Source organism: Leguminivora glycinivorella, chromosome 17, assembly GCF_023078275.1.
Source record: "Leguminivora glycinivorella isolate SPB_JAAS2020 chromosome 17, LegGlyc_1.1, whole genome shotgun sequence".
In the NCBI taxonomy this organism is placed as follows: Eukaryota; Metazoa; Arthropoda; class Insecta; order Lepidoptera; family Tortricidae; genus Leguminivora; species Leguminivora glycinivorella.
The window spans coordinates 4,999,186-5,013,565 of NC_062987.1; the positions used below are offsets into that span (position 1 = coordinate 4,999,186).

Sequence of the window (14,380 nt, forward strand, 5' to 3'; positions counted from 1 at the left end):
ACTATTTCATACAGTCGAGCAAAAAGTAATGGATGGCGATATTAAAGGTGCCGCCACATTGCTTTTCTCCAGTGATGTTGTTGCACCAGACACCCCTGATACAGTTTCAGCATTAATATCCAAACATCCACCTCCAGCAACATCTCTCAATTTGCCTGTTCCCCCAGATTCAGAAGCGCCAAACCTGGTGGCGACTAAAAAGGATGTGCTAGCTGCTGTAATGTCTTTCAAGAATGGCTCCGCCGGTGGCCTCGACGGCCTCTCTCCACAACATTTTAAAGACCTGTTATGCGGCGCCACTGGTGACGCCGGCGACCAGCTCTTGGAGGACATTACGCAGCTGGTAAACCTAATGCTATCTGGAAAAGTATGCACTGAGGTTTTAGCTATTTTATATGGAGCCAGCCTATGTGCCCTAAAGAAAAAAGACGGAGGCATACGACCTATCGCAGTAGGCCTCACAATTAGGCGCATATGTTCGAAAATCTGTTGTAAATACATATATTCTAAATTGACAAAAAAATTTCAGCCACTGCAACTCGGTTTCGGCAGCAAAGGCGGCTGTGAAGCTGCAGTTCATGCTGCACGCGCCTTTGCTGGAAACGATGATTGTGAGGTGTTGTTGAAGGTGGATGTCAAGAACGCTTTTAATTCCTTAGATAGAGGGGTTCTTCTCAAACAAGTTCAAGAAGCTACACCCATGATCTATAAATATCTGTGGCAGTGCTACCATCAGCCCTCGCACTTAGTATTCAAGTCCCATCGCTTATCATCTGCGGTTGGGTGCCAGCAGGGTGATCCTCTTGGACCAGCCATTTTCAGTCTCGCCATCCACTCAACCATCTCAAATCTAAATTCAAAATTCAACTCATGGTATCTCGACGATGGGACCCTAGGAGGAGATTGGAAAACAGTTTTGGACGACCTGCGAACGCTTACAGATTCTTTTACCTCGTTAGGTCTTGAGCTAAATTTCTCCAAATGCGAGTTATTTATCAACAGACCCTTCCCATCGAACGAAATTCAAAATTTAATATCCTATTTTAATGCCCTGGCCCCTAACATTAAAATAATAGACAAAACATCTTTGAGACTCCTAGGTGCTCCCATCTTCCCTGAATCAATTCCACAACTCATTGATGAACATCTCAACATTCATAAAGCTTATTCGGACCGCCTTCTAAAAATCAGTGCACACATGGCATTAACCATCATTAAGTTTTGCCTCTTTGTTCCGAAGTTCACTTACATACTCAGGTGTAGTCCTGTTTGGAAACATCCTCACCTCATCGAACCACTGGACTCCATTTTGAAAACCACCCTTTCATCCATATTAAACATTCACCTAGACAACCGCGCCTGGACCCAGGCCTCTCTGCCAATTCGCCACGGCGGTCTGGGTATACGCCAAGTTGTCAGTGTCGCCCTCCCTGCGTTTTTGGCCTCGTTTCACAGCACACAAGATCTCGCTGACAAGATCTTTTGCTCATCCTCTGCCAGCGAGCGTATTACCACACTGAACGAGGCCAAAGACACATGGTTGCAGTCTTGCCCGGGTAGCCCGCTTCCGATTTCCCTTAAGTCGCAAAGGCAATGGGACGAGCCGCTCTGCAAGGCAACGATAACTCAACTTATTGAATCTGCCCAGAGTTCAGCAGAGCGCGCTCGTTTGTTGGCCGTCGCAGAACCGGAAGCGGGTTATTGGCTCCGCGCATTACCATCAGCCAAAATCGGAACCCTGCTGGACAAAACCACCCTAACCCTGGCTACCTCTTTGCGTCTGGGCACCAAAACAAATGAGCCCCATCGATGCCGCTGCGGTGCTATGGTGACCGAACTGGGCCACCACGGTTTATCCTGTCCAAGAAGCGCAGGCCGCATCTCCCGCCATGCGTCCTTGAATGATGTCATCAAGAGGGCGCTCGCCTCCGTTAGCGTGCCGGCTATCCTTGAGCCGAACGGTATCGCACGCGACGATGGCAAGCGCCCCGATGGGATGACACTCATTCCGTGGATGCAAGGGAGGACGCTTGTGTGGGACGCCACCTGTGTTGACACGCTCGCGCCGTCCCACCTACAGGCGACCTCCGTCAAGGCGGGAGCTGCGGCCACAACGGCAGAACAAAATAAGCGGCGCAAATATGCTGTCCTCGGCGAGGGCTATATATTTGCGCCGTTCGGCGTCGAAACTCTAGGACCGTGGGGGCCCAGCGCGAAATCTCTTTTTAAAGAGATATCCCAGCGCCTCGTGGATGCCTCAGGTGACCAGAGAGCTGGCAGCTACTTCGGCCAGAGATTAAGTCTGGCCATCCAAAGAGGTAACGCTGCCAGCCTTCTGGGCACCACAACATATAGTGACGACTTGGGGAGCATTTTTTATTTATAAGTTAATTTTAAGTTTGTACATAGTTCAGTTTAGTTAATGTATTTTCTTTAGTGTATATATTTCAATTTGTTTTGTGTTTTTATATTTCATATTGTTTCGTTAAATAAATAAACATTACTTGAAGAAACATTTACTTCCCATTTGCGTATTGTTCAGAAAAATTTAATATATTATACTTTGTACTTCAAAATACTAAAATATTTTGACAGTATACTAACTTATAGTCAATGAAGTTTATTAAAAAAAATCCTTACTTAATCGAAAGTATTTCCGCCTGTTACGTCTTTATTACGCTTAAACCACGTAACATTGTGAAGCCCGAAAAAGAACAAATGATAGTTTTTATTAATCACCACCGCCATCATCATCATTGTAAAGCAAACGAAGTCTCAGGCAGAATCAACTGTAAAAAAAGTATATATATTTCAACAATCTGAGTGTACATACTTGTTTTAGCTTCTCTTTAATAATAATACTACTGTCTACTGAGTGGCGAGTCACCACCTGCTTCGATAACACTGTATTACTACGTCTCGGACAGTGGCGATCAAATATATGTATGAAAGAGGCGCGTTCCCAGCACACATTCTAAGCTCGTGTAGGTGAACGCGTACCATGCTTGTATGAGTGAGATATGACAGGTCGACTGTTCGCGTTTTTGACAGGCGGTAACTGTGAGGTAACCGAGAGGGGGTGGGCGTCACTTACAGCGGGGAGCGGGAGTGGCCATACTGTACGATAGTACTCTTATAAGGGAGGCGGCTGCCGGATCGTAAGCAAACAACCATTCAGAAGTAAATGTGTTTAATTATTGACTTAATAGTGGGTTACATATGCTTTGATATAATAAGCAAGACACATAGACGATACACACACTACATGCCCCATCGGGCAGAAAAAATACTGTGTAATAATTATTATACTGTGGTATTACAATGTTATGGCAGGTGTCCCGAAGTCGAACAATAGCCCAGTCTTATTTCCACCTAAATCTACACCATAGAACATGACTGTATCTTTCCATTTTTCTGCAATAGGCCAATGCCCGCTGAAACTGGTTCACGGGTATCTATTCATGTACCTACCCGTGAATGGGTTCCAGCAGGCGTTCTACATGACATCAAAGCTCTCCATAACGGCCTCTACGTGTTGGATCTGTATCCCCACGCACGCCTTATAAATGACCGGGCTCGAAAGATCCGAGAGTTTTAAACGGAGATACTAACTATTACTACTAAAATACTAAAATACACACATTGTTTTGCTCTCACAAAAACCGAATTTAGGTAAACACTATAGGCATCAATTACTTGTACACCTATTTCAAAAAAGCAATGTAACATAAGAGCTCATTGCAAACCAAGGTTTTTCAATTAAAAGGAAATTTTGTTCGATTCAACTGTTTTATCGATGGAGAGTTCCTATTTTGAAAGCGCTCGATAAAACATTTTGCGGCGCGTCGGATTCTATTCAGCTTCCGTTTATGTAAAAACCCTAACGCTTCTGCCCGCTCCCATGTAGTATAAAGTAGTGATGTGCACGTGCAGAGATCGATAAAATACCACGTTCACGTGAATAATTAAGAGTAGTAACCTTAATCTGTACAGAAAAACTAGTAACACTCCTTTGCTTATTCGCGAATAGATAACGTGCAAGTCAATCAGCTCTAAGCCGTTATACTTACTTGCGTATTTTATAACATTTTTTAAGACACACACGGATCGAACGCGATGCACTGTGTGTCTTAAAAAATGTGTACAAAATGCATACAAAACTCGACTCGTGTTTCCGTCAACATCTTCTGTGAAGAGGCTCAGGAGATGTTGACGGTTCAAATCCGGCAACTGACAACTGCCAACTGGCAACTGGACATGACCAGTTTTTGATTAACATGGGTTTCTGCAAAGTAACGCCCGATTCCATCGATTATTATCGGTACTGTCCTATATAATTCACAATGTATGGAATAGCTCCTATTTTTTTTTATTATGAAATAGGCAGCAAACGAGCAGACGAGCCGCCTGATGGGAAGCAGTCATCGCCGCCGATGGAAATCAGCAACATCAGGGGAGCCGCTTATGCGTTGCCGACCTTTGAGAACCCTAAACACCTGCTTCTTATCATAGCGCAAGAGAAACATCAATCTCTGAAGGTAGCTCATTCCACAACTTGCACATTCTGGGCAAAAACGAGCAAGAAGCCCGTTTTTTCTTGGTTTGCCACGTGTCGAAAAAGTGAGGATGAACTTTGTTCCTTTGGCGGGAGGTGCGGTGATAAAAGCGCACTTTTTGAGATTAAGAGAGAGAGAGAAGCTGATAATCCCAAAAAGTTTAAAGTATAATTCAATTCAATTCAATCGCTTTAATATTAATACAACACAATAATTAAATAAAAATATCAAAAGTATAAATGGATTTTGTATATACAAGAGTTTATTAAAGGTTCACTATAAACTGAAACTAAAATAGACGTCATAATATTACTTGAGCTATTACTAGTAGATTGCTGTGTTTACAGAAATTCAATGTCTTATTTATATTTTGCGTCTAAAAAAGTTTATGCAATTTTTTTTATGATACAAATAAGTTTTTTATCCCACCTATTTTTTGTATAGGTACTAGGTTTCTTTTGCGTTGTATTGAACTATTTAACATCGTGAAAATGAATACCTTAAGCTAATATTCTAAAAACAAGGAAACTAAAATGTAATGTTCTAATATTATTTGCAAAATTCTTATAAACAGTACATCACTAAACTGTGGCGCTGTACGGATAGCTATCAATTTTTCCGGTCGAACATTCGTTTCGTGTTTTGATGAAAATATCATTGCTAGAAAAGTGTGGTTAAATTGTACGACACAAATAGTCGGTTTACAGTTTTTGGGATATTGTCTTGTCAATATATTTTGAATAAATATGTTCTTGCGCTTTCAACCTCATGTAAGATACTGTTGTTTTTTTTTTTACCAGCTACTTTTTCAATGACTCTATTTACCCAAAAACTAACACAAAGAAGTACATACTTAGACTTACGCCTGTATTCCCAAACGGGGTAGGCAGAGAGCATGAAACTGCTCAGGTTTACGTGCTACTTGACAATTAATGATTTAAAAGAAAACGAAGTTCTGATAATAGCAGTGACAGAGGTTGCCAGCCAATCGCCCACACCACAAAGGAAGCCATATCCCAAAGTCGACTTCTAATATAGGCACGGCAGGAAAGTGGACGGTAAATATAACCCGTCACTACACGATGTACAAAAAAACTTGCAGTCCTTTAAATCAGCCACAGTCACAAAAGCCTCACTCAGATCGCGTCTAGTTAGCGCGCTGGATTATTGTCAGGCCCAGTAGCCGAATGGCATTTCTCCGACGCGAAACGAAACGCCGCGAAAGGTATTCTGGCTCTGTCGCGCCAATACGCAAGAGCGATAGAGATAGATATCTACTAGCGTTTCGTTTCGTGAGCGTTTGTGCCATTCGGCTACGCACCCTGGACTGCTATTTCAATCGCATCTATAGCTAGATCACCATAACCAGATGTAGGAGCTCTTAGTATACATATTTGTTGGATCAGGATCTTGAGAAATATTGCGTCAGGATGTCAAAATGGCATCGCAGTCCAATGTTTGGATGTCGAGACAATAATACAGGCGTTTTTTAATGTTTACTACTATTAGGATACGCGCCCGAGCGTTAACGGCCAATTTCATTTCACTGATTTCCTTATCAATTTCTTCCATGAAATTGACTTATCTGACTCTAAAAGTGCATTGCTACATCTGGCTCGGTTAACCTCGAGAAATCGAGGTCTACCGATAGCCTATCATATCCTGGAAACCATCTGTAAGATTCGAGCTGCTAACAAAAAAGTTGTGATACAGTGGGTACCTTCACATGTTGGCCTAATGGGTAACGAGGAGGCAGACCTTGCCGCTAAATTAGCTATTAGTGAAGGAGATGAGTATGAATGTTTACCAGTGCACAATGAAATTCTAAGAATAGCAAAACAACAATGCCATATACAGTGGAAAGAACACTACGATGAGCGGTCTTTAGCCAAAGGGATTTGGTACAAAACCATTCAGCATGAACTTCCTCGCTACCCGTGGTTTGAAAACATGAAAATAAAACGTAAGTACATTGTATCACTGCTTCGACTGCGTACTGGACACATACCTACTAATAAATTCAAACATCTTATGAAGTTGTCAGATTCACCTAATTGTACAGATTGCAACAGGGTGGAAGATGTTGTACATGTACTGACGGAATGTGTCCGGAGCGCTGCACAGCGGCGCGGGCGTCTTACGTGTAATGGCAGTAACGTGGGCTGGTGTAACAGTGCCTTGGCCTCACCGTCATCCGATGATGCCAAGGAACTGCTAAGTATTTATTCTTCCATGAAATTATTATTATTTATTTTTATTCGCACGCCTGGAAAGGTCTAGTATATAAAACTATTTTGTAATCATATTACTGCGAATAAACCATTTGTATGTGTACTAAAGGCCAGCGAATAATCTGTGGCGTGCACTTTTTATAGTACTCATAGGATGCTAAGTATGAACTGAACTTCGCAACTACATAGTTAGAAGATAGTTTAGTATCGTTTTAAGATAGCCTAGCTACCATCTGTAACAATGATATCCGACAAAGATTAAGGGCCGGTTGCACCAAACCGTCTGTCACCGTTAAAGCATTCGATAAATTGTATTGTATGGGAAGTTCCATAGACCTCTGCTGCGTGACGATGATGTGTCTGTCAAATGTGGTTGATGCAACTGGCCCTTAGATGGTTGACCGTCGACCCGATTCGGCGTTAGATAAAAACGGGTGCTGACTGATGGTGACTAGATGACGGGTGAAAGCAGAGAAGCTGTTGCTTTGAACTAGAAGTGACTATGATCCTCTATGATTGGGAATTGATACAAGAAAAACGAAACAGACATTGTTTTTCGAAACGTTTCCACGAAACAAGCTGTTCTTAATGTTCAGTTTATATTAGTTTCATCGAGATCACAGAATTATAATTAAGCGAGAATGAGTAGGTAGTTAGGTCAAAAAATGTGTCCACATGAGAGGGCATTGTTTGGGCTGGTGTCCCTCTCGCACTTACTGACAATGTTTACATTATTCAGTGACGTCATCACTGTCATAAATTGGGGATACCATTCAATTTTCAAAGTTACTACCTAAACTACCCAATTGAAGTTATTGTTTAATTATACAATTGTTTGATTTATTGGCATGAAAATAATTACATTATAATTATTTGCCAATTCTTTAAAATATATCGAAACCCTAGTTTGAATATAACACTAAAATAATATAAGAAATTTGTTTTTTTTTTTATTTAAAAATATATAATATAAGAAGTTAGAAAGTCAGGTAATATACAGATAAAAATACTACTACTAGGTAGCCTCATTAAAACTGGCCACACGTGCGAGAGGGACACCAGCCCAAATAATGCCCTCTCATGTGGACCGTTTTCGCTAGTCTGATACGATCACCTTTCTGTCAGTGTGATAAGGTTCAATTTAGTATGGCAAAAAATGTGATTGCGCTGTCCCCTGTAAAGGTCTTTGATCGAGATCGACTTCGCAATATCGTCGCTGCCGACTATACAAGATCGAGTCTTTCGTTATGAATTGATGACGCAAAAATTTGTTTGATTTGTGATACGAACATAGCACGAGCCCTCCAAAAAAAAAACCTTATAATATATCGTAAAATTATTAGTAACCTATACAATAAACTTACAATCTAACAGCACGCCATATTGGCGCGATTCATTGTTCGACTCGATCAAACCCGCATCGGAACATCATGTAGGGTACGTGTGAACACAACACCTTCTTGAAAGGCTGTTCAGAGCTCGGAGAGGGGCCTAAATGCATTTTTGTCGCTTTTTGATGACGGTCGCATTGTTGGCTATGCGTGAGTTATTTATCATTCAATTTTATCCTGAAGAGTGTTGCTATAATCTATTTTCGTCCGGGGAGTTAAAATAATTTGAACATAAATAATTTTTAAGAAAAAAAAAACCGCCCCTTTTGGGGTTCTGGTGAAAGGGCTGGATCTTTGATTATTTAATGGAAACACAAAATAAATGAATATACGTATACCGTTAAGGTTTGAAGAGTTTCCTCAATTCCTTATGAGTCCGATATCCGATTATAAGAAATCGAGCTTGACAAAATTTGAAAACTCAATATGTATTGCATAACAAAGAGAACAAATCTACTAACAAATAAATGTCACAGTTCTGAACTTAAATGCACGCTGTTCCTATAAAAATACGAAAATCACTATAAGTGTGCCATTCAGATTTAAGAAGATCCGTTCTGATCATCATCAGCAGTTCCACTGCACCAAATTGCACTGTTCTGGACGTAAGTGCATGTTGTTCTTATAAAAATACCAAAGTCACTATAAGTGTGCCGTTCAGATTTGAGGAGTTCCGTTCTGATCTTCATCAGCAGTTCCACTGCACCAAATGTCACTGTTCTAGACGTAAGTGCATGCTGTTCTTATAAAAATACCAAAGTCACTATAAGTGTGCCGTTCAGATTTGAGGAGTTCCGTTCTTACCATCATCAGCAGTTCCACTGCAGCAAATGTTACTATTCCGTACGTAGATGCATGCTGTTCTTATAAAAATACAAAAATCACCATAGGTATACCTTTCAGATTTGAGGAGTTCCCTCGATTTATCTAGGATCCCATCATCAGAACTAGGTTTTGAGAAAAATAGGACCAATTTGTGTGCATATACATTCAATAAAAAAAAACTATTTCAAAATCAGTCCAGTAACGACGGAGATATCGTGGAACAAACATTAAAAAAAATGCAGATGAATTGAGAACCACCTTGCTTGAGATTTGGGGCGGCGATTAAAATAATCTTATCATTGTTATGGATTAGGTCGTTGTAGAGAAATTTACCATTAGTAAAATAAGACCTGCTACAATATGCTACGGACTTGGTTTGTAGGCATCTACGAATATTCGTAGCAATTCTACGAGAAATTATTTTTATATAACATAACATAAATTTAAGTACCTATTGACTGTCTAGTGTCTATTAAAATGCATCTAGGCTTAAAATAAGGCCATACTGTGATACATATTTTGTAATAATACGTACTATCTACAATATCTTTAGTCATGCAATTACTATTTCCCGAAAAATAATGGTAACTGTCAAAATTCATTCTAGCTGCATCCTGCTATGACACACAACCTCTAATAATTTCCCACAAAACTCGATAAATCATCATCACACATAGGTTACAACCCTTAATTTAGCGAGTTATGACGTCACGTCAAGACGGCTGACGTCGAATTAATATCATGTCTCATCCGTCATCGCCACGTTATTAACGATCGCTGTAATTATCCTAACGAAGACGAGAGTTGAGATATTACTGTTGGTTACTAACCAGTCGCTTCGGTAAACCAGGATAAGAAGACTTTACAGGCGGTTTAGCGCAACTTGCGCAATTACTGCTAGATGTATGGACCAACGAGAATGCGAGCTATGCTAGCCTCTCAGATGTACTGCATAATAACTTTTCGGTCGTATTTTCTGGGAACCGTTCGTATTTGTCATGATGTCATGATAGTTCAATGTCAGTACTTCTTGTTACGACTGAAATAGCAAGACGTTTCCATGAAATCCGAAGACAAATATTTCCCACCACATCTGTAGACTACGAGTTGATGTGCTGAACTGTCTAACCTTAATAGTTTGCAATTTCGCTATCTTATTATATACATTCGAATGCGAGATCTTCCGCCGCATTAATTGCCAATAATTAAAAATATACCTCGATTTAATGCTAAGTATAATGTGATATTTAGGCCCTTATCACACGACTCTTGAGCAAACGTTTGAAGCTTCGGTTTTCATGTTTGTAATGTAAAATCTTGATGTGTTTATGCAAATCTCGCATGGCATAATATTGGTTCCATTTCTCCGCGGGAAAATGCGAATGTATGACGTTTCACGTCTTCTGACGAAAATGCGGCGCATGCCGTAAGGTATGCCACACCATGCTCCATAGTGTTTGTACAGATTTAATGTACGTAGACACGATTTGTCACGCATCACAGCTTTCAGCCGAATAACACACATATCGTCACTACTTTAAAAAAAACTTGTATCTTCGTCTGTCAATGAAAAGCGTTTTAACAGCGTGAGATACGAGATTTTTTAAAAGTAGTGACGATATGTTTCACTTTTAAAACAATAACTATTTGTACCTCTTTGCTAACTAGATTACTCATAGTATCAGTATTTCAAGTTGTAATTACTTAGTTAATTAGATGTATAATTCCATTTAAACTTAGTACCTACTTAGGATTAAGAAAAAAATTTAAACATGCCGTGTTTGCCTGTAACTGGGTGAATACTCAAGCAAGCTTATCTTATAACTTTAATGTATAAGTATTTTTTTATAACACCTGTTCGCAAACCTAAATAAATAATAATATTTTAGTTACCTGCTTGATCTTTATTTCTCTTCATCTTACTTCATATGCTGGTTCGTGATAACTGAACACGCCCCCGCGCTTAGTAAGCAATTATGAACACAGCAACTATTCCCAATACGAATCAACTTATATTACGAAGAAATGTTCGTCGCTTAAGCCCTAAATCTATTGAGTACAAAACAGCCATTATGTAAGACGGATGCGACTATAAATACAACCATTAAATGCATTTATCTCAATTAGAATGCTTGGCTAGAGTACGAAGTTGGAGCAAAGTTGTGCTATCATTCGTTGGCGCCACACACAGTGTCTTCGAACATAATGCAAATACGAGTAAATACATGTAACCTATATGGTAATTACCGTGGAACTCGGTCAATCTGTGTAAGAATGTCCTGTATTTTTTTTTATATAAGACTCTTTTTGACTCAGCTAATGATTAATTAACAGCAACACATTATTAAAAAAGAAACTTTTATTTGGAAAACTCGTAAATAGTTAGTTAAATGAGAGAAATAAATACTTAATTGTGACCTTAAAAATATTTGGCTACGATAAAGGACTTTTTATTTTATTTTTATTTTAAAATTAACTGAACAAATTAACGTCATATGCATTATTATGCACCTATCTGGAATTAAAAGGTTGTTTAAGTTTCCTTTGTTTTATTGTTTTAAAAAGATACAGTTATTTGCATTGGACATAATTATGTTTCTACCCATATCCAAACATGATGATTATTTTCTAATGAACATAGAACCTACTACTAAGCTTATATATTGAGCTTGCAATATTTATACGTCTAACGAAATATAACAAGATCAAACAAATCAGATAGATAAGTCGCATCTTACCGTAAAAGGAAACCTCAGGCGCGAGCAAGCTATAATCTTATTGACAAACCAAACCGCATGCCGACGTCCGATCGCCTATAAAATCACTTTGGAAAACTCTCGCAAATCCGAATATTAAGGCGAGAGATTAAGGTCGCCGCCATCAAAAGCGACACCCACTTTAAGTCTTGGTAAGCCTGTAATAGTCTGCCACTCGCAGGTCGGGCTTACACTCCCCGATCACGTACTTGCAATCTGCATACCAGTGGGGGACCTAAGAAAACATGCGGTGGAAAAACTGCTATAACAATATTTTGTCCACGGATTTTGTCTATTGAATTTAGGTGTTGTTTGGTTTGGTCACCGAGTTAGTTATTTTTCATGAGCAAAATGTTGTACGTTAAACAGATAAAAGTTTTAATAATTTGTAAAACCAGGGCATGGAAAATCTGGTATCGAAGGAAAGGTCATGTAAAGTGTACTAGTAACAAGGAAGGTCTAAGGATTTTAATCAGAAAGTAGGATATAACAATATGTTTTCAGACAAAACAGTCAGTAGGTACATTAGTAAACTAAATTTTTTAAGTTTATCTGTGAGTAAAACTGAAAGGTGGTGGAAACTCCACCAGAGTGGCTTAGGGCATCTTTATGGTAACCGAACTTTCCCTTAAACGCTTTGGCATCGCTCTGCAACGCTTATATACAGTCACCGGCATAAATAAGTGATGATTTCTGTACCTTGTCTATTTGAATCGTTTGACAGTTTTAGGTATATATGTATAATTTAGGTATACCTATACCTAAATAGAAATCATCACATATTTATGCCAGTGACTGTACCTTTATTGATCTACTATATGGTGCCAAATTCTGAACATAATTACATCTTCACAGATTAATGATGTCTTATAAATTAGTATTTTGCAACTGACACGTAATTTACCGCGGCATATTACAAAATTCTATATCCAAGTAACTAAACTAAACCTTAATACCCGTCTTAATTGACGACCCACATGGTAATTACCTTTCAGCGATCCATCTCGCGATATTAAAGCGCACGTAAATTTGACATGACTTAGAATTAATCACGAGACATGGCGCCAATATAGCCGACCTGATAAGAAATATTACATGATGACGTAAATATACCACCCTCGTAAAAATCTAGGATATAGGAGGAAAAAAAATTCCATCTTGTGACTTGATTTGGAAACATAAACTATTAATAAAATTTTCTCTTGTCGTCAAAAAAATTTGCTACTGCTGTGCCATTTACTACAACACGTAACTTAAATTGTGTCGCTGAGCTACAAACTTGGGTAAATCCATTCTGCTTGTTTTGTCACTTTGTCGGCTACATAAAACTATATTTGTTAAATAGATTATGATTATAAATGAAAGAAAACAATTACTGATAAGAGTGAAAATCGTGATAGTATAAATCATGATTAAATGAGACAAATATCCAACATATATAGCCTTTTACGAGAGAATTTCTGTATAAATAGATACAAAATCTTAAAAACATTTATAAACTCGATCACGTAATAAATATGACTATGTTGGTTTCAAATAAAAGTGCGCATTTTAGGACACAATTTTCATTTCTAATTGGTATTCTATACTGAACAATTCGACAAATGAAAGTTTTTAATTTCTTTTTTTATTTCCTTTTAGTGGTATATTTGGGATTACGTAATCGGTACTGATACGTTTTTGGCGAATTTAATAAAGACCTACAATGTTGATCGCATAAGATTGATCGGGTAAGCCATTCTCAATGAGGAAAAAAGTTATGGGAATATCAGACATGGGACGTATTAAAGCCTGTGTCCATTTGCACTGTGCTAACTTTTGCGTTGATTTCGTACACATGGTTAGTGATACCAAGGACGATATAATACCGGGACAGACAAAATATACAAAAAAGCGTACCCCTGAAATGTATGGCCCTTTTAGGCTTAAAACTAGATGGCGCTGTTTCGCAGCCTGGAAGTGGCCAAAACCATATTTTCCCCAAATATGTTTGCGTGTTTTTATTTTTTATAAGAACAAATGATATATTTCTTTATTAAAAATATCATGATATCACGTCAATACACATTTTGAAAAAAATAAATTTGTAGGCATCATCAGTGTACAGATGTAGTGCGAAAAGATTTGCCTTCGTATTGTTACGGAAACGTACGAACGTGTCATGCTAGTTCAGTCAGTGTCAGTACAAGATGTACTGACATTGACTGAACTAGCATGACAAATACGAACGTTTCCGAAGGAAACCCTTTTCGCCCTACATCTGTAGTTATGATAGATAGGTGGCGCTAAAAATTGAGGTACGATTCTTAGTATGAAGATTGTCAATCCATACTGATATTATAAATGGGAAAGTGTGTGTGTGTCTGTTTGTTTGTCCGCCTTTCAGGGCAAAACGGAGAGACGAACTGTCGTGATTTTTTAAGTGAGATAGTTGAAGGCGTGGATAGTGACATAGGCTACTTTTTGTCTCTTTCAAACTCGAGCGAAGCCGCGGGCAAAAGCTAGTCCTATATAATTCATCCTTGCTGATACAAGCGAAAAGCAATTCGGTAGATATAACACTTTAAGTTCTCGCGCTTTGTACACACATTTAAACGACCACGGCCAGTGCAATCTGGCCG

At 38.9% G+C, this 14,380-nt stretch overlaps 2 protein-coding genes across 2 annotated transcripts in view; both read left to right on the forward strand.

Moving 5' to 3' along the window:
• LOC125235507 (semaphorin-2A-like) overlaps positions 1 to 14,380 on the forward strand; it is a 782,062-nt gene that overhangs the window by 184,982 nt on the left and 582,700 nt on the right. The window lies entirely within an intron of this gene.
• On the forward strand, positions 29 to 2,386 carry LOC125235580. Its single transcript, XM_048142176.1, has 2 exons — positions 29 to 343; positions 530 to 2,386. Exons 1-2 carry the CDS (start codon positions 29 to 31, stop codon positions 2,384 to 2,386), a joined length of 2,172 nt encoding a protein of 723 aa, XP_047998133.1.